The sequence below is a fragment of the Lycium ferocissimum genome, chromosome 10 (genome assembly GCF_029784015.1).
Source record: "Lycium ferocissimum isolate CSIRO_LF1 chromosome 10, AGI_CSIRO_Lferr_CH_V1, whole genome shotgun sequence".
In the NCBI taxonomy this organism is placed as follows: Eukaryota; Viridiplantae; Streptophyta; class Magnoliopsida; order Solanales; family Solanaceae; genus Lycium; species Lycium ferocissimum.
Window position 1 is genome coordinate 35,347,018 of NC_081351.1, and position 19,618 is coordinate 35,366,635.

General features: G+C 36.2%; 5 protein-coding genes across 5 annotated transcripts in view; 3 read left to right on the top strand and 2 right to left on the bottom strand.

Moving 5' to 3' along the window:
- LOC132033612 (serine/threonine-protein kinase CTR1) overlaps positions 1-19,618 on the top strand; it is a 103,700-nt gene that overhangs the window by 12,827 nt on the left and 71,255 nt on the right. The window lies entirely within an intron of this gene.
- LOC132033605 (receptor-like protein 56) lies at positions 432-6,126 on the top strand. The gene is made up of 4 exons (XM_059423619.1): positions 432-1,325; positions 1,618-1,773; positions 1,871-2,793; positions 3,873-6,126. The coding sequence occupies exons 3-4, from the start codon at positions 2,706-2,708 to the stop codon at positions 5,693-5,695; spliced, it is 1,911 nt and encodes a 636-aa protein (XP_059279602.1). The 5' UTR covers positions 432-1,325; positions 1,618-1,773; positions 1,871-2,705; the 3' UTR covers positions 5,696-6,126.
- LOC132034840 (receptor-like protein kinase BRI1-like 3) lies at positions 1,002-2,031 on the top strand. Its single transcript, XM_059425187.1, has 3 exons — positions 1,002-1,325; positions 1,644-1,773; positions 1,871-2,031. The coding sequence occupies exons 1-3, from the start codon at positions 1,002-1,004 to the stop codon at positions 2,029-2,031; spliced, it is 615 nt and encodes a 204-aa protein (XP_059281170.1).
- On the bottom strand, positions 8,885-14,079 carry LOC132033607 (geranylgeranyl transferase type-2 subunit alpha 1). The gene is made up of 8 exons (XM_059423622.1): positions 13,875-14,079; positions 13,604-13,772; positions 12,555-12,715; positions 12,367-12,471; positions 10,984-11,784; positions 10,703-10,892; positions 10,202-10,385; positions 8,885-9,469 (listed from the first exon to the last, which is right to left on the bottom strand). Exons 1-8 carry the CDS (start codon positions 13,988-13,990, stop codon positions 9,081-9,083), a joined length of 2,115 nt encoding a protein of 704 aa, XP_059279605.1. The 5' UTR covers positions 13,991-14,079; the 3' UTR covers positions 8,885-9,080.
- On the bottom strand, positions 15,572-19,617 carry LOC132033608 (double-stranded RNA-binding protein 1-like). The gene is made up of 3 exons (XM_059423623.1): positions 19,461-19,617; positions 17,430-17,671; positions 15,572-16,749 (listed from the first exon to the last, which is right to left on the bottom strand). The coding sequence occupies exons 1-3, from the start codon at positions 19,483-19,485 to the stop codon at positions 15,934-15,936; spliced, it is 1,083 nt and encodes a 360-aa protein (XP_059279606.1). The 5' UTR covers positions 19,486-19,617; the 3' UTR covers positions 15,572-15,933.

Below are 19,618 nucleotides of genomic sequence, written 5' to 3' on the forward strand. Positions count from 1 at the left end.
TTGTGTTTCAACTTCAGAGTTTATGTTCAGTATTACAAATAATCAGGGCAAACCAACAACTAATATATTGAACACTTGAGCCTGTAGGCACAATCTACTTAATTATTTACTAATAATTGCAGCCTGCCAAGCTTATTGATTTTCTTTAGACTAATAGTTTTGGTAATCTTTTGTAAGATCATGATCAATATTAGAAAAAAGGGCGAGTCTCTCGGTGCACTGGCTCGTGAATGCGCGGGGGTCTAAGGAAGGGCCGGACCACGAAGTGTATTGTACACGCCTTACCTCTGTATTTTCTACAAGAGGACTGTTTCGATGGCCGACCCTACGACCTCACAGTACACGATAACAACTTTACCATTACGTCAATATTAGAGTACATGATTTTTAGGCGACGGGAATGATAATTGCACCAAAGAGTGTGATCTAGTAGTCATATGGAATGAAAATTATGGGAGACAATGGTTCAAATATTCATCAAAGGTAAAACACACTAGTTGATTTCTTTTGATCTGTCCAAGTCTTAGTGGGTAGAGTTATCCAATACCTATAGTGCTAATTTTTTCATGGACAAGGTTATCCAATATCTGAGCTGCTAGGAGCATACAGATATAAAAAATAAAGATGACGAGTATAGGAAATTTAGAAGTCAGCATCAAGATTGGGCAAAGGGGCAAAATTTGTTGGACAAAGTCAGGGTGGACCTGCTTGACTTGGCATATCTAAGAAAAGTCTAAATGAAAAGGTCAGTATTTCACACAAGATATGTTACATCATGGGAAACAGCTAATGCTCATTTACTGATGAATTACCAGTGGTCTATGATCTTAAGGCAACTTAAAATTTCTAATTTGGTGTTGACTCGTAGCTGTGCGTATGCAAAAGCTCTTGTAACAAAAGGCATTAGCCAGTGACTCAAGCCTGAATAGAAATTTATCAGCAGTACTATGGCTGGGGTGTTGTGTCCGATGCTTAATTTTCTAATGACATGCTGGATACTGATGTGCTTGAATTTCATGAGTTGCAATAGTAAATTAGTGGAAGAGGAAAGGAGGGCACTTTTAGAGCTGAGGGACTCCCTTAACTATCCCAATGGCTCTGCTTTAATCAGTGAATGGATTGGAGAAGACAATTGTGCATGGGCTGGTATTTTTTGTGGCAGCGATACGGATAATGATTCACGCGTTCTTGATATTTATCTTACCATTAAAAGACAACTTGGACTTGGAATATGGTATCCTGATGCAACTTTGTTGACTCGTTTCACGTATCTCCAGTCTCTCTATGTATCTGCAATGCTATTGGTAACTGGATCATGCCAGAAGGTATTCTTTTGATCAAATTGTTTTTTCATTACCTGTATTTCATGTTTCATTTGATCAAACCTGCTTGTGCTACAACTTATCTCCCTCAGTATTTAGTAGTAAAGTTTGTACAAACTCTTACTGCTGTCAATATCTGTTGAACAGAATGAATACTTTCCTTGAATCCTTAGAGCTTTAAGACTTGCTGCCTTTTTTTTTGGGGGGGAATGATTCTGCACCCATGACCCTTATATCTCCTTTCTTCACTTCTTTGCATGTTGGGGTATTACTTTTTAACAACTCTTACTTGCAGAATTATGCAAATTGCGCAATCTGAAGGAATTGGATCTAAGTTTCAACCCTTTAAATGGGGATGCTCTGCCTCATTTTCAAGTATGCAGCCTCGCATCTCTAGAACAGCTGCACCTTTCAGGGGTTTATCCTAGTTTCCCTTTGCCACTGCTCAGAGGTTTGTTTTCTCTATTGTGGAAGTTTAATCAGTCATAGATGGTGCATCAAAGTTCTTACCTTGGTTTTGATATAGCTCGTTTGATGAATTCATGTAGCATTGTGCGGACTGAAGGATATGCGGAGATTAGATCTAAGCAACAATAATCTTACAGATGATAGTATGCCACATTGCCTGTTTGATGATCTTTCATACCTTGAAAGCCTTGACTTGTCTGGGAATAACCTCAAGAATTCCCATCACATTCTATCAGTTTAAGTTGGATAATTTTCTGTTTTTACATACACTAATCTTTTGCAAATTGTCATTATTATTTTCATTTTCCTAATGCGAGGATATCTTTTACAATTTGGTATTTCCATATATTATTAGTTGCCTCTAGCTGAACAAACTGTTAATTCGTGGTGGACCCTCTCTTCTGCTCTACTCAACTACCATCTTCTCGGTCTATATGCTGTCGTTAAAGCATTGCTGTTGAGTGTGCATGATACACATATAAACTGACTACCATGTTGAAGTCAATGTTATGGTTCTCATTATCTAAAAATAGGTTCTCTAAATGAAACAAATGTTCCTGGGAAGATTGCACAGAGGAACTATTTTCTTAATTGGCTAATTCCAACCGTGACTTTGCATCCATAGATGTTTGAAGAGCTTTATTCGATAAAGGACATGGTTTGAATGAAGTTCTAGTCTTTAGGTTTATCCAGCTTCCCCCAACAATCTTCATGCCAGCATAAGATAAAAAGCATGAACTATTAATTCCCTGGAGTTGAGTTTTCAGGTTGTTCCTATGAACACGAAACTCAATTTTTATTCTGATTAATGAACTTGACAAAAAACAACCCTTTTGTTGCTTCATATATTTCTTGCAGCTTTATGTAGACTGCGGAATCTCAAAAGGTTGGATCTGAGTGATAATTTTCTTGAGGATGGAAGCATACCGACCTGCCTACTCAGTGCTTGAAAGTCTGGATATTTCACATAACAATATCAGGGGTTTTCCTGGTTTCTTTTCAGGTAATGCTGATGCTCTGATTTTTTTTTTTTTTTCAATTTCTTGTAGCTATCAGTTCAATTTTGAAATCGAAGTCACTGAGAATGTATCTCCGATTAATGTCTATATATGCTATGCGTAAGACATGGTTCTCTTAATTTTATGATCATAGGATGGAGTCCTTGATAAGATATCGAGAGCCTTCTTGGATTAAAAAAAAAAAAAAAAATCTTTGACAGAGTTTCCACTTGTGTTTGCCCTTGATACTCGAGTCAGCCTTTCTGAATCTGGTTATGGGCATCTATTGGATTTCAAAAGCCTAATAGTTGGACATTTTGCTCTGTAGAACCTCTTTTGCTTGTTCATTTCATATTGTATTTTTGCTGTCTTTCGTGCAAAGAGCATTTGTAATTTAGTATGTGATTTGTCTAATAAAGCTGGGTTGCTGACCTATTGTCTTTCCAGATTGTAGAATGAACATTATGCATCTTTAATTTTACTGATCATGTTACATCAAAATTGGGTGCTGAAAACAGTATTTGTTTTCTGTAATAATTTCATGGTGGATAATATCTTCAATTCTGGTTCATTTTCCTGATAAATTGTTTTGAAGGTAAAAAACTAATTCTTAAGTTGGAAACTGACCTCTTTTTTCTAGTGCTCAGCCCCCACCTCCTGAAAAAGAAAAAAGAGCAAAAACAATTCAAATGATCAATAATAGTTTTTTTTTTTTTTTTTTTTTTTTTTTTAATAACTCGCGATCTGGGTCAAATTGGCTTTGCACCTCCTCGACTAATTCCATGGGATACCCGCCACCTCCCACCAACAACAGCTACTTGGTAGCTCTGTCCACCAAGGCTAAAACATATGGGAAGAAGTCACCTAGTATTTTTGTCTCTGCTAGGTTATGAACCCGAGACCTCATGATTCCCAACCCACTTCATTGACCACTAGGCCACACCCTTGGGTGCCTTCACACTTTATTTGGTGAGTTGCTGAAATAACTTTTGTCATGCGAGAATTTAAGCCAGAAGCTTCATATAGGTTTTGCATAGCAATGTTAAAATTTCTTTGGATATTAACTACTTGTGATGCTTTTCAGGAATCTGTAAACTTAGGAACCTGCAGGTGTTAAATCTTCAGGATAACCTTATACAAGGTGGACTTGATCCATGCCTTGGTGGACTGACTTCCTTGGTTTCTTTAGATCTTTCTTTCAATCATTTTGAGGGGACTGTTTCTTCTTCCATATTCAGCAACCTGACTTTGCTCGAGGCCCTTCGTCTTTCAGATAATAGGTTTGATGGACTTCTCTTGTTTGCATCATTTGCTAACCTATCCAACCTTGAAGCCATTGATCTTACAAATAATGAGTTTGAAGTTGATACTGAAACTCCATCTTGGGTTCCAGCTTTTCAACTTGTGTCCCTTGACCTACGAAATACTAGACTAAACCAGAACTATGGCCATGTAATTCCTACGTTCATCTCCAAACAACACAAGTTGAAGTCCCTGTCTTTGTCCTATAATGCCCTTCAAGGGAACGTTCCGTCTTGGTTATTGTATAATAATTCACTTCTTATGTTGTCTTTGAGAGGCAACCGTTTGCATGGTGGAATTCCCGCGTCTTCTCAGTTTCTAGCATCAAGTATTCTGATGCTTGATGTATCAGATAATTGCTTGGGCAGTACACTTCCCACTAACGTGCTGAGATTATTTCCAGACTTATTCTATCTTAACCTGTCAAAAAACGCCATCGAAGGCACCTTCCCTACTTTTGACAATCTACTAAAGTTAGAGGTCCTAGACCTTTCTGACAACTTCCTTCTGGGAAAACCTCCTCCAACTTTAAGGCAGAATAACAATTCATTGGCACATTTAGTTCCTTCAAACAATGATTTTCATGGGGAGGTTATGCCCCAATTCTCAAATATGTCAAATCTTGCATACTTGCATCTTCAAAATGATGGATTTACTGGAGTCCTCCCTGCTGCTTTGCTTAACCTTCCTCTTCTGAAGGTCATGGACATTAGTGGGAATTATTTGTCAGGCGTTATTCCAGATTATTTTCCTCTGTTTCCAAATTTGGTCATGCTTCTCTTGGCAAGAAACCGATTTCATGGGATTATTCCAGTATCTTTATGCCAGATGCAAAAGCTTCATATTTTGGACATGTCTGCAAATTTACTCTCTGGGGTTTTACCTTCTTGCCTTAGTAACATAACCGGGTGGAAAAAGGAATCTGTAGTTCTACTTCCAGCCTTTATGTGGTTATCTCCGTCATATAATAACTACAGGGTCAAAGTTCCTTTAACAACCAAGGGCAATGCACTCTCTTATGAAGGCATTCCTCTTTCTCAAATGACCACACTTGATCTATCTATGAACCGTTTTACCCGTAAAATTCCATCGCAACTAGGAGAACTCGTAGCCCTCCATTCATTAAACCTCTCCTACAACATCCTATCTGGTCATATTCCAGAATCTTTCATGAACTTAAAGAAACTGGAGAGTTTGGATCTTTCTTATAACCATCTGATAGGAAAAATCCCTCCTCAGATGGCTCAACTTGATTCCCTTTCAACTTTAAATTTGGCTTTCAATCATCTATCTGGAAGAATCACGTTCGAGAACAAATTTGTCACCTTTGCAGCATCTAGTTACAGAGGTAACAAGGAACTCTGTGGACCACCACTGGAAAACGATTGTGTTTTCTCGAGGCCGCCTCAGCAGCATGAAGAAGAAGAGGAGCAAGGAATTGGTGGGAGTGACTTGTTTTTCTTCTCATGCATTGCTGTTGCTTATGTAATGGGATTTTGGAGCGTCATTGCTCCTCTTATTCTTAGTAGGAATTGGCGCACGACATATTATGCTAAGGTCGATAGCTGCGTTGAACTGTGCATGGAGAAACTTCATCTTTCCTAATTCTCATTGAAAAGTTGTGGGTTTCTTGTGATCTTTTAATGTGGCATATCTACTTTCAACTTGTTTGTTAGATAGTTGCATTGTTTGGACAAAGAGTTGATTAGTTTGAGAAATACTTTAGTTTATGAACTTTGGTTAAGATGGACAAATTTTGTTTTTTGTAGTGACGTCGTAATTCTAACGGTTGATTTGGAGACTCGACATTATTTCAATTAATTCAAGGTTTTGGTTATTTTAGATTTCCTCGCAGTTGAAAACTGAAACTGAATTTTGTATAACCATAGTTCAAGTGAAATTCCAGCATACTAGAATTTGTTTCTATGTTATTAAATCGTGAAAATGTCATGTTAAATGCCTTTTATCATAATCGAAACAGATCAATTATCGGTAGTGTTATGATGATTATCACGAATTCCGAACCAATTGATCAGATGAACTAGGAATACCGTAATTTGATTTTTGCTTAGGGTTAGATGTAATATTAGAGGAGATGGGTTGAGGGAGAAGAGAGACGGGGGGTTGAGGGAAAAGATTGATACAATAATCGAGAGAATGTATTAAATAATCAATTAGTTGAATCGACATACAAATATTTACTTGGGGATGTAATTAAATTAAAGTGTAGTTACTAAATGTAAATATCTCTTATATGTTTTCTACACTATGTAAAATTCCCTAGATTATTATATTAATTTCGGTAGAGTATTTGCAGGTGAGAAGCTGAAAGCGTGTTCCCCAAGTCTGAGTCTTGAACAAGTACCCAAAGCGTTGACCCCGTACTATGCACGGCCACTGATCTATATCTCCATTTTGTAAAAAAAAAAAAAAAAAAAAAAAAAATGTTTTCTATAAAGTAAGTTATTTTCTACTGTTTTGGTTGCCACAAAGTATTTTACAGGGAAAAAATTTCACCAAAAGGTATAAAAAAAATATGACCTCCCTTAAGCGAAAATCATATTTCTTCACAACTATCTCATGTCTTAACATCATATCATTACTTTAACCGACACTTATACAATTATTATCAATCTTTAAAATTCAAAATTTTCTTTAAAACACTATTCACTTTGTTAATATTGTTTACCAAAAAATATTTTTTAACTCAGCCAAATACCGAAAGACATTTGCATGAAAATATTATTCGGAAAATGACTTTCATCATGCCAAATACATCATAATCATCACCACTCTTCAACCCCATCAAGATGACAGGTATCATTATTCACTCAAATCCAATATTTATTTAACAGAGATTAAGGAATGTGAGGAGGACTTAAAAAATAGAGAAATCTTTACAACCTTGATCATGGGATTGTTGACCAATTATTAACTTGCTTGACACTTATCTCGATACCCTATAAATAGTCTCCTATCTACCATCTTCTGATACAAGCTGATCCAAATCATCCAAATAATAAACAAAACGGAAACGCGAGAGAAAAGAAAACTATTCTTCTTAGCAGCTTTTTCAACCTACCCGAGGTAAGTAAAGCAGCCTATAACCTTCTTTTTTTGTTTTTTTTTTTAACCAAGAATGGAGTCAAAACTACAAGAATCCCAGATACTTACCAACATGAACAAGGCTATTTGGTACTTCATGATTCTGGCAGGGGATAAGGCACCGTTACACTATTATCCCGACTTTCTTCTGACACCTTACCTATTGTTTACCCCCCCTAAAACTTATTTAAAACGGAATAATTACCCCCCTAAACGCTGCCTACATATACGGGAGACATACACTCTCTTGCGCATGTGTATTTATTTGTTTTCTTCTTTTTTTTTTTAATTTTTTCGGCTTACGTGTCAATTTTTTTTAAAATAAAAATAAAAAGCTGAATTTTCATTAAAAAAAAATGAGTTTTAGAACCGAGTCTTTTTTTTTAATTTGAAAATTTGATTTTTTTTAAACCCATTTAAAAAAAAAAAAAAAACTAAAAACATGGATTAAAAAGCTGAATTTTCTTTTAAAAAGGATTTTTAAAACCCGTTTTGAAAAAGAAAAAAAAACTGAAAAATGAATTTTTTTTTTTAAATATGAAAAAATGGATTTGTTAAAAATATGGAAAACTTGATTATTTTTTTAAAATGTCTTAAAAAATCTTGATTTCATTTTCTTAGGATACTTTTATTTTTCAAATAAAATCCGGAAAAATGTTTTTCTTGCCAAAATGTGAAAAAAACTGAATTTTTATAAAATTTTGAAAAAATTAATTATTTTCTTAACATGTGGAAAACCCGTTTTTTAAAACTAAATGTGGAAGATTAGATTTATTTTCAAATTTTTAAGAAAATGCATTTTTAAGAAAAAAAAATTAAGTTTTAAAACTTTTTATGTTTTCATCCTCCGAAAGAGCGAAACACTCTCTTTGCCACATCAGCGTTTAGGGGGTAATTATTCCGTTTTAAATAAGTTTAGGGGGGTAATAGGGCCCAAAGGTAAGGTGTGTCGTAACATGAACATAGTTCGGGGGGTAATGGTGCCTTATCCCATTCAGCAAGTGCTACTAAATACTACTGCTGTATTATACTTGAATTTGGTTCCTGACAAGACAAAGCTAGTACTAAGAGATGAAGCTGAAAATAAGCTCCTTCCGTTGCTGTCTGGAAGCATCGTTACCTTAACGATCAAATATCTGAATTTCTGCATTGCTAAGATGTTGCAGTTCAGATACCTCGAGCCATTGCAGACTGCCCCTTCCACTATTATGTCACTGCTTTTCTGGGTTGCGTTAACTCGATCAGTCTCTTCACTGTATTCTTGAATCTTTGGCTTTTTCACCTTCTAAATTCTCATCTGTACATTAGTACCATTGGAAATGAAAATCCCAAGCCATTTAATTGGTCCCATTCCTAGGCTTCTTTTTTGGGAGTTTCTGAACTCATATGCCAAATTCAACTAAAAGAGGCTAGTAATAGTACAGAGTACCAGGCATCTGAGAGCCTCAGTTGTCTATGGAATGCAGAGCTTAGATTTATGCAACCATAGACATTTTGAATGTGAAAGCATCAAACCCTGTTTAGGACAGTATAAATAAAATAAAACGTGTATGTAATGCTTTGTCTCTGTATGCTGACCTATATATGTTCGAGGGACATGATGGTAGAACATGTATATAATGGAAAAAAAGTTTTCATGCTGGATTAATTTGGTAGACAACTCACTTCAATATTCAAAAAACAAAAGTCTGCTCAAGTGCCACAGGGATATAATATAAATCATCTTAAAACCCCAAACTATTGCGAGCAAGTTTTGCAACAACTACATGGTACAAAAACATTTCCGTGTATCAAATATCTTTAATTCATAATAGTAGTAACAAAAGATTACCCTTATCTGTTCTGTAGAGAAATTCAGTAACAGCGACAGAGATCTAACTTTTGGTTACCGGCAACTTTCACCATCAAGCCACTTTAGTGATGGTAATAGCTTAATTAGAAGTAATTTTATCTTTTCATCGGAAACTGCATTACCTATAACATCTAATTGTATCAAGTTCAAGTCTTTAAAAATAGCATAAGCTTCCCAATAATCAGCGACCTCAGCACCGTGCATTTCAGATTCCTCAGGTTTCCAGTGATCTCCACTTCTATGGTTCAGAGGAGAAGAGCACAAATACCTCCTCGTATCAATGGAATGCGCACCAATCTCGTTGTAAGAGATATCCAAGACTTTCAGTGATCTTAGCAGTCTCAAAGGTTCCAGAGCAGTAAAGCTGCAGAGTTTATTGTGGCTAACATTCAGACAGGAAAGAAGTTGCATCACCTCCAAGCCTGCACCAATTTAAAGAGTAATTAATGAAATAAGTTTCTTGGTTTAAGCATGAAAAAGCACCTGTTATAAGATGCTCACAAACATTATTGAAGCAAAGCATAATGAACAAGCAAAGATATTAAAATAACGGAAGATTAGAAGCAACCTTTTGCAGTGTTATTTTAGCAATTCCTCATGATTCAGAAAGATAATCGAGCACTTCCATGAGAAATGCCAGATAACTTGTAACGATTGGAACATAATTTCACACATTTTTTCTAGAGGAACGAGTGAGACGCTGGAGATCCAAATATGGCCAACTTTAGCTAGTCAATTTATTAATCCAACCTCTGGGTAAAGGTTACAGTGGCAGATGGCTTGGATGTGCTGTAAGTTACGGTAGTTTAATTATTAAAATTTCAAAAGTTGCAGCAGAAAAATATCAAATCAACTAGATTATGCAAAACAACCTCCCTTCCCCTGGAGCATAAACATAATTTCTATCTTTTATCTTTTTCTTCTGGATCACGGTTGTCGCTAATCTGACACATTTTGTTTCAACAGAAGAGTGTCTTAACTCAGAGAGAAAGCTGACAAAGAAATTTTTAGTGCACATTTTAATAAATTGACAAAGCGAGAGAAAGCTGACAGAGAATTTTTTAGTGTACATTTTAATAAATTGACAAAGCCCCTTTGTTTCAGGGAACTTGAATTAGAAAGAAAGAGAAAATAGAAAGAGCTAGAGAAATTACCTTCAAGTGTCTTAAGTTGGTTAGAGCTGAGATCTAAAACTTGAACCCACAAAAGTAGCTCCATAGACCCAATACGTGAAAGTGAAAGATTATTAAGCCGCAGACAGAAATTATTGATTCTCGGAGAAGATGGATCCCTATATTTACGGCAGTGCTTTAGCAACAATTCTTGATTGGAGATTATCTGCAACATCAGATGATTAAGCATGTGCCGTAATAACATATGACAAAGTTTCTATTTTGATTTGAAATTGAATAACAATAGAAGTTTTCAAGTTTCGAAAATCCAAGTTGTTGCCGCCATTGTGAAACGAATAAAGCACAAGGTCTCTAATTTCTTTAAGGCATTACTTTTTCCAAATTATCAAAAAAAGACAAAAACCCATAGTAAAAGAGTTGGGCTTGTAGAGGATGTGTCATATAACAGAAAGAGTTAACTTATAATGACCAATCCATTAGAAAACTAGGTGCGAGGGAAATACAATTAAAACATATAAGTACCTGTTTCAGAAGTACTAGACTGCACTCATCCTGATAGTAGTGGAGATGTGGTGGGTCCATTTTCTTTAAATCGTCATAAAGTTGAAGAATTTCTGTATGGTGGCTAACATTTCTATGACTAGTGCTGGTGTATGACATTAAGGTGTCATGGGCCATCAGCAGTCTGGCAAGTGTCAGCTTCCCAATTTTACTGAAACATACAGAAAACTGTAAGAGAAGGATAAGACGGAAAATAAAGCCGCCACAGATAGTCTACTCAGCTTGCAAGCAGATTTTCCTACCAGTTCATTGTCGATAACAACTCCCTACAGTGTGCTATCTCATCATTGATGGTCGTAATATTCCACTGATAGTCTACCACTTTCTCATCTACCTTGGTTCTTTCTAGATGGAAGGGGTTAACCAAATCTGACTCAAGAAACTGTGCGTCATGAGTGCAAAAACTTTCCTCACTCCAAGAGATCTTCCCTTCATTTTTCAAATCAACATGTTCTGAATGATAAGGTGGTACAGACACTGTAAATTCAATATGAGAAGAATTTCCATGATGAACGCCAGTTGAAGAGAAAATGCCTTGAGAACGAGCAAGGTTAACCTTTACTTGATAAGCCTTTTCAGAATGTGCATGTTCCTCTGGAAAATTAAGATATGTCAACCAAGCTTGGGCAAACCCAGTTCCATCTCCTGACAGCGATGTCCAAACGAGCTCATTACTCACAATATTTTCACATTCAACTTCTACGGTAGATGAGCATATATTTTCAACAGCTTCACTGAAATAGAGAATGAGTGGAAGTGTTCTAGTATTAGACTGAAGACTGGTAAAGGGTGAGAAAGAGCAATCCCCAAACGAACCATCCATGGATAAGGATAGATTACAGCCATGAGGTGGCCATGAAGAAACCAACAACGTATCTAGTTTAACTGTCTGATCAAGAAGCCACAGATGATAAAACCAACCACTTTGATCGTCTGGATCTGTGAAAAGAGCATGGCGCACAAACTCATACTCTTCTGTAAGTACATTGTCCTTGGGAGAATATCCTTTTGCTTTTTCCTTCAGCAAATGAGAAAGAAGAACACTGTATGCGAGTCATTATGGGGAGAAGAACCTTTGGAAGAGATAAGAGACACAACATAATAAAATATAATGTCAGAATGAGAGTTCTTTGTGAGCTAAAATGGTACGTTCTGATGCTTAATAGCTTACTTTTGAGAAAACGAGTGCATCTTGGAGCCCATAATAAATAACATACTTATGAAAACATGGGATCTTAAACCAATAGGATTTTCATATACATGTGCTCACTAGAGCCATGCTATAACACATCATGTTGTATATCTGTCCATCAAATAAGCCAAAGAAAAAGTCTTATCCACACTTTCGCAAAACACGGTAAGCTCATGAGTATGTGACAACGACCTGTCTAAATAAGGAGATCGGATTAACTGGGATAGAGCTACATGTTTATTGTTCCATTTGTCAATATAACATTTTCTTCGAGGGGCAAGACTGTTTTCTAGCCTCCTTGGTATGTTAGTGACTTAGCTTTTCACTAGAGCTGCATGATCAACACAATCTCAACCTAGAGAACTTTTTCTACACAGGAAATAGATCTTAACAAGAGTGAACCAAAAAGAAATTATAATAGATATCACCATACCTGCGGTTGTGCCAAGCAGAATAGTTGCTGAAATTATCATATATCATGTCAGTAGTGTATTCAAGTTCCTTCTCATCCGGTATGTTCTTCAATGTTGTGACAAACCTGAAAGAGTTGCCCACAAGAAGAGTGCTTAGGCAGAATGCAACAGTCAAGTAATTTGCGTTCAGCTTAATCCTGGCCATCACCTTCTATAATTCCATGCATGAAAATTGCGGGAGTCTGCCTTCTGGAACTTAGCCAGAAGCAACAATTCCTTGTCTGTGGAAGAATGCCCTTTGCTCAGCACCCATTTACGGTGATGCCATGCTCCGTAAGACTTGAAATTCTTCTTCAATGCATTCTCTACCTAATCAACATGCAAAACTTTAGCTGAATCATAGACCAATTCACCCAAAAAAATAAATTGCTGATGACAACAAGCTCTGTTCTTAGTTGAACCACCTAAGCACACGTCACAACATATAAGTAAGATAAAACATACTTAAAAGTTCCATTATCCATTCTACGCAGATCCATTTGGTAGAGATTCAATCAATCCCAAACTAGTTGAGGTACAAATCTTCTATAGCTATTCCGCTCTGTCAGGCCCAATCCTTCTTACTCAGTCAGATAAAAAAGCCATATTAGGTTTAGTTTATCTTGAACTGAGGGTCTTTCGGGAACAGCCTCCCTACCTTCTGAGGTAGGGGTAAGGTCTGCGTACACTTCACCCTTCCCAGACTCCACATGGTGGGACTTAACTGGGTATGTTGTTGTTGTATTAGGTTTAATTTATAACTTAGCACTGTTATTCAACTCAGTTCTTAATTACACTTTAAAGTAACAAAATATAACAACATAGCCAGTGAAATCCCTCATAGTGGGGTCTGGGAGGGTAGAGTATACGCAGACCTTACCCTTACCTTGGGAGGTAGAGAGGCTATTTCCAGGAGACCCTCGGCGGAAGGACAAGTAATTCAAAACAGCAACAACATATAACATCATTAGAAAAAAGAGGAAGTATGCCAAAAGCCAAACTATAATTTGTTGGGCTTTAAGCAAAGGACTTAGACCAGCACCCCTTTTCAGAATAGATAATGGTGCATTTTTTCCACTCACTCCCACCAAACTGCCCTTCAAGAAAATACTAGGGGTTGGCTATATGAATCCTCAATATCCAATCCCACTCATTGGGAACCAAGTAAACTATGGAAGTGAAAGAAAGATAGCATTTTTATTCAAGAAAATAACTTACCAATTTAAGTTCTTCATCAAGAATTGACTTAATAAACTCCTCATTGTTGTCCCCATCAGGTAGATTTAAATTATGCTGAACAGCAAGTTTTCTGTAATTCCAAGCAGTATAATACTCAGGATTTGACTCTAACAACTTTGCACTTACATCTAAAGCTTCCTTTGTATATCTGAAACAAACCCCACAAGCAAATTAAACAACCACCATCAAATTGATCTTTTTTATAAATCAAGAATATGCAGTAACCAAAAAATATAGGCAAAAAGATTACATTTTGTTGTGATGAAATTGGAGAAATTGGGATTGGAGAGAACGTAATTTGGAAGCTTTGATAGCATAAGCTTCTTGTTCTTCTGTAGTTGGAGCTTTACGTGGTCTTCCGTGCATTTTTTTTTTTCCACAAAGTAAAACACAGATAACTTACAAGACTGAATGAAGGAAACTTTTGTTGTGGGTTTAATCTAATGTTAATCTTGGGATCTCTTTGTGAGCTTCAGTATTTGGGGATCTTGTCCGGTCCCCTTGATTAGTATTTTTTTTATTGATTTAATATCATCCCAAATAAAAACTGTCATGGTTTATTAAGTTTTTTATGTGGTTATCTTTCTCAAATAATCATTATAATTGGTGGTTTATTTGAATTTATTTACAGAATTATAATGAAAGTTTTACTTTTGTGTATTTTCTTAATTATAAAATTATAAATTTAAAGATATATGAGACTTACGTTCCGTAAAAGTTTGCAATTTGCACATAGATTAGATTGACATTTGAACAAAGGTAACATATTCTAAAGTTGAAATTGGAAAATGTTATTTGAAAGTTGTGTATTGAACATGGATTTTACTTGAAAAAATAATTAAAATTTTGTGAGTGAAAAAGAAGTTGTATTGAAAAAAATGATATGATCAATTATTCAAACTTGAAAAACTCATTGCATTCAATAAACAAACGGCTCCTAAAGAATTCTGAGGGCCTCATTTTACACTATGCGTTTGATTAAACACACAAGTTAACGATAGTAATTTAATTTACGCATAATATTTCGGGATCCCAGTACTAGGCATCTTTCATTCAAATGCAAAATTTAGACTATTTTTTATCATAATTAGCCCTGAACTTGACAGTTTGGAACATTAACATGGAAAAGACTCAAAGAGCATGAATACACTCTCTTTTAGGTGTGTTAGAGTAAAAAAGAATTTAAAAAATGAACATCTAAGTGTAGTAAGTCGGGAAAATGAGCTAAAAGGGCTCTTTGAGAGTGGAATAAAGGATAAGGATTTTTTTTTTTTTTTTTTTTAATTACAACCATTTAATTATGAATAGATGAGGCTGAATTAAAATATTTAACAACTTAGGCTAAAAATTTAAAAGATCAAAAACTTGTAATAAACCCAAAATCCCTACCCGTTTCCTCATTTTTCAAACGCAGTTCTTGGTTTTTCTCTCTTTTCCTCTCGTCTCTTCTCTTTTCTTTATATTCTTCTTCCTTTGTTCAAAAATGAAAGGTAAATCAACATTATTTTGTCAGTCTTCAAGTTCACCTTTGAAGACAATTTTAATTTCGAAGTAATCTCATATCTTTTTCTGTTTTCCTCTTCTTGAATTAGTGCAATATTACTGTTTATTATTAAATATGCTGTCTCATCTCTCCTTGAGCCGGGGGTCTATCGAAAACGTATCTCATAAAATCAAAAGGTAGGGGTAAGGTCGGCATACATACTACCCTCTCTAGACCCCGCCTGGTGAAATTATACTGGATATGTTGTTGTTGCTACTTTTGTAAGAAATCCTATTAGTTACTGTCGCTAGTGATGAAATAATCCATACTCAATATTCAGGAAAGCAAAATCACAAAGGCATAGCATCGTTAAAACAGTTATGAGTACTCAAGGTTTTTGTCTAAAGGACCATGAGCTTCTTTTATCAATTTTTTTCCCTTCCCTGGAATATCATGTCCCAGAATGAAGTAAAGACTGGTAACTGCTCCTATAAATGATAGCGTAATAGCTTAAAATATTGTCATACAACAAGTTGCCTCATCAAAGGCAAATCAAATGTTCAAGCAATTGAAGTAAACCAAGTAATGTCACAGACTGATTCAAGCACCTATGGCTGTGCCAAACTACACCACATTCGGCATGTAACGGTGACTATATAAGTTACAACTACTCGGGCAAAAGCACACCATCAACAACCCTTTCAATTGGGATGTTAAAATGAAAAGCTTAACCTAAATGCAAAATTTTTGAGCGTCCTATGTATTCTCTATAATCTAATTGTTCTTGTTCCCATCTGATATAGTTAACCTTGCAGAAACAAACATATTAAGATATTTCTGCCTCAGTCTTTGTACTCGGGCCTTGATCTGCATCTGTAGCACATGCAGGTTGCTGCTCCAACCAACTGGTTACATCTCCCAGGCACATGACTGAACTTACATCTAAATCTGAAGTTATCTGCCCAACTCCAGTAACGGCGTTCCCCTCAGTCATATCTCCTACACCATACTGAAAGTTGATTCCAAGATTTGAAGTTCCATAATCATTCTGGTTCACCATTAATGCTGTTTTGATCTCACCAGAGCTCCAATTGTTGCATGGAACTAAATTATCCATTGTGGCTGCAAGGGCTGCAGGTCCAGAGTCTGTACCTTGAGTACCAACAGCAGCATTTTCATGCAACTCGGGTTCTGCTTGATTTACCATCTGAACTTCCACATCACCAGTATTCTCTGTGGGGATCCGTTTACTGGCATCTGAACCGTTCTTCCTCTTCCTTTTCTTGAATTTGGCTTTCTTTGGTTTTAAAGCTGCTGCACTCTCTTGGTTGCTGATACCCAAATCCGTGACCTTCTTCATTGGAATGACGGTGTATGCAGAGTAGTCATTAGGCTTATCATTGGGCTCCACCAAACCGCTAGACTGAACGGCCAACAATGCGGTTCGAGCAGCTTTGATCTCTGCTTCCTTTTTTGTTCTAGCTGCTGCTCCAATATATCTCATACCCCCTACCTCAACAGTACATGAAAATGATATAACTTTGCCGTCTGTGTCATACCTCCGGCATTCATATTGTGGAATTGCAAAATTCATCTTCTGAGCATACTCTTGCAACAAATTCTTGCACAAGCCTGTTTCATGCTGAAAAATACAACAAACAAGGCAAAATAGAAAGATTTTACGACTTCCAGAACACGAAAGCTTGATAGTTAACAGTAAAACAACAACCAAGCAAAAGTAGAACACTAGTTAACAAATAAAAAAATTAAAGTTTCTTCACAGACCTAATGTTACTCCACATTACAAACTTATACAGGCTCATAGAGCTGGATCCACATGAAATCTGAATACGTAGCAAAGGAAGCAATCTAACATACTTCAAACTAACAGATAAACCCCTAACGGTAGAGTAGTTATGCTAAAGCATATCTTCATGCCTCTGGGTTTGAAACTGAGTTCTATAGTAATGATTAAGATCTACCCATCTGTAAAATCATCCAAAGCAAAACTCATCCCAATCACCCTTTACGGGAAATTTTTTATTTACATGCCAAAATAATATCCACACAATCTTTTATCTACCTGCCGAAATCGTATCCACACTTTATCCTTCACTTTAAATCTAGTACTTCTCTTATCCGAAAACGTGGAATTTAATCAAATTATCCCCTCCCTATCCCCCGGAAATGAAAAGTAAAAATATGTAATTGCACGAGCTAGATTTGACACTGTGGTTCTGGTCAGAATACAGGAAAGGTTCATATGAGCGCAGAAGTACAATTTGTTTTGTCTCCAGGTGATGAAGGATAAAGAAGAAGTACCACTGGCTGAGAAAGGCTTTCCATTTTCATGAGTGCAACTTCAGCAGCTGATTGTTCCGCCGCCTTGCGATTGAAAAATCCAGGTAGAGAATCATATCTGACATCCTTCACGGTCACTGTTGACCTAAATGTAGGCTCGTGAGAAGGGCCTTCCTTGATAGTCTCATAAACAGGGGTAGGAAGTCCCACTTTCTGGGCATACTCTTGCAATCGGCTTTTGAAAACATAACAAGTTGACACACCTGTAATATGTTAAAAGTAAGTGACCATCGCCGTTAAAACAAACAATAAGAAGAGACAAAAGCAAGAAGCAATAAAGACCACTTAAAAGCAGAAAGGCGACAAGTAAGGACAAGAGAATTAGATTTTCAACAATTTTATAACAATAACACAAATGGCATGCAATTTTATGTCATAAAGCTAAGCTTCAGCAATTGGGACCATCAAATCCTGTGGATCGGACAATGTAAGTATTTTGAATTGGAAACTGTCCGTATTTTCTTTTCCTAGATCTCTCTTTTTAAAACCCTACCACACCTGTCTAAAAGCAAATACTCGCACCTATTCAAAATTATAAGAAGTAAAGAGGTATTGAAAAAAAAAAAAACCTATGCTAACTACCCGTTGTTGAGTCTTTAGAACAAAATTACTAACTCTAGTGGTGTACATATGTACGAATACTCCAATTTATATCACTCAGTTTCATCAATTCCACCCAGGAAGGATATATGTCCATATCTCTTCCAAAAACCTCCTAAATAAAGGGCGAAGGTACATTTCTTCTCATCAGATCTTTATTCAAACAAATTAATTAATCAAAGAGTGCATATGTACTTACTATAGTGACAAGAGAAAGCTTTAGCTAACTCCAACAAAGCTAGAATGCGAACTTAAGCAATATGCTGAAAAAGAGGGTTCGTTGTATGGACTGCATTGTAGGTTGCTGGCCACCTTTGGCATCTCTTTGTCAAAATATCTTTGGGATCAAATGGGTCACTATTCCTCCACCTATATTTTGGACAGGGAAGGGAAGGGGGGGGGGGGGGGGGGGGGGGGGTTACTTGAGGTGTTTTGAGGGCAAAGAAGTTCCTATACAGATGCTGAAATTTACATGTTTGCGCAACTTAGCTACATGTGTAATCTGGAGAATATGTACAATGAGGGGAGACAGTTCGAATTTATAGATTCATTGCGAAGTTTAGCTTAATTGTACTATTCTGGCAGATGTAACAATCAGTAATGTCTTAGTGCTGGAATTTCATATGAATAGAACTTTTACATTTTCAAAATAAAACAAAAAACAGTGTTACAGGTCCAGATCAAAATAATAGCACCCTTATATCTCCAACAACAGAAAGGGGGGGAAGGAAGGAAAAAATATACCAACTTAAAAGGAAGTACAAAAGGGCTTTATTGAAGAGCCATACCTAGACTTCCCCAACAACAACAACATACCCCGTGTAATCCCACAAGTGTGGTCTGGGGAGGGAAGGGCATGCGCAGGCCTCACCCCTACCTTGGGAAGTAGGAAGGTTGTTTCCGATAGACCCTCGGCCATACCTATACTTCCCCAATAGACTAAAAGCTCAAATTTTTTGTTTTCTGAATAAGCATAAAAGCTTCATAAAACTACAAATACAACTCAAATTGGATATCTTTATCATGCCCCCATATGGCTAAAAACACAAACCAAACACCAAATTACCCATTAAACCCAAATGTATTAGCCAAAGTTATCTTCTTTTAGAACTTAATTAACTTAGGATTCTTTTTCCCACAACAAAGATTTCATCTTTTTCCTCCTTGCTCTTCCTTTAACAAAATTTTCATCAGAAACTACAATTTCTTTGGTATACAAAATTCTCCAAGCACATAAAAACTAAAAAAGAAAAATTGCAAATAACAGTCTAAGGCTTTTCCCTCTTGAATTACAAGAATTTTTATCCTACTTAAAGTAAAAAAATTACAAAGAAAATTTAACAGATATACATACAAGAAGAATAAGGGAAAATAGAGGAGCAAAAAACATACCTTGAAAGCTGTCGTTGTTCGCCATTTTGCTATACCCCAAAGCCCAAAGAGGAGAGAAAAAGAGTACAAACCGAACTTTTATACAAGAAAAACTGAATATGGCATTTATTCTTTAATGAAATTCCATAAATGCCCCTCAAACTTTTGAGTTAACTAGA

Excerpts from the sequence above, each read along its gene's own strand:
- LOC132034840 (XM_059425187.1), top strand. The coding sequence starts at position 1,002 with ATGTGCTTGAATTTCATGAGTTGCAATAGTAAATTAGTGGAAGAGGAA. Across the intron at positions 1,326-1,643 it reads TAACTGGATCATGCCAGAAG|GAATTGGATCTAAGTTTCAA; the intron begins GTATTCTTTTGA and ends CGCAATCTGAAG. Across the intron at positions 1,774-1,870 it reads CCCTTTGCCACTGCTCAGAG|CATTGTGCGGACTGAAGGAT; the intron begins GTTTGTTTTCTC and ends GAATTCATGTAG.
- LOC132033605 (XM_059423619.1), top strand. The coding sequence starts at position 2,706 with ATGGAAGCATACCGACCTGCCTACTCAGTGCTTGAAAGTCTGGATATT. Across the intron at positions 2,794-3,872 it reads TTTTCCTGGTTTCTTTTCAG|GAATCTGTAAACTTAGGAAC; the intron begins GTAATGCTGATG and ends GATGCTTTTCAG.
- LOC132033607 (XM_059423622.1), bottom strand. The coding sequence starts at position 13,990 with ATGCACGGAAGACCACGTAAAGCTCCAACTACAGAAGAACAAGAAGCT. Across the intron at positions 11,785-12,366 it reads TCTGCTTGGCACAACCGCAG|TGTTCTTCTTTCTCATTTGC; the intron begins GTATGGTGATAT and ends ACTCGCATACAG. Across the intron at positions 10,893-10,983 it reads TTGTTATCGACAATGAACTG|TAAAATTGGGAAGCTGACAC; the intron begins GTAGGAAAATCT and ends TGTATGTTTCAG.
- LOC132033608 (XM_059423623.1), bottom strand. The coding sequence starts at position 19,485 with ATGGCGAACAACGACAGCTTTCAAG. Across the intron at positions 17,672-19,460 it reads GAACAACGACAGCTTTCAAG|GTGTGTCAACTTGTTATGTT; the intron begins GTATGTTTTTTG and ends AACATATTACAG. Across the intron at positions 16,750-17,429 it reads AAAGCCTTTCTCAGCCAGTG|CATGAAACAGGCTTGTGCAA; the intron begins GTACTTCTTCTT and ends TGTATTTTTCAG.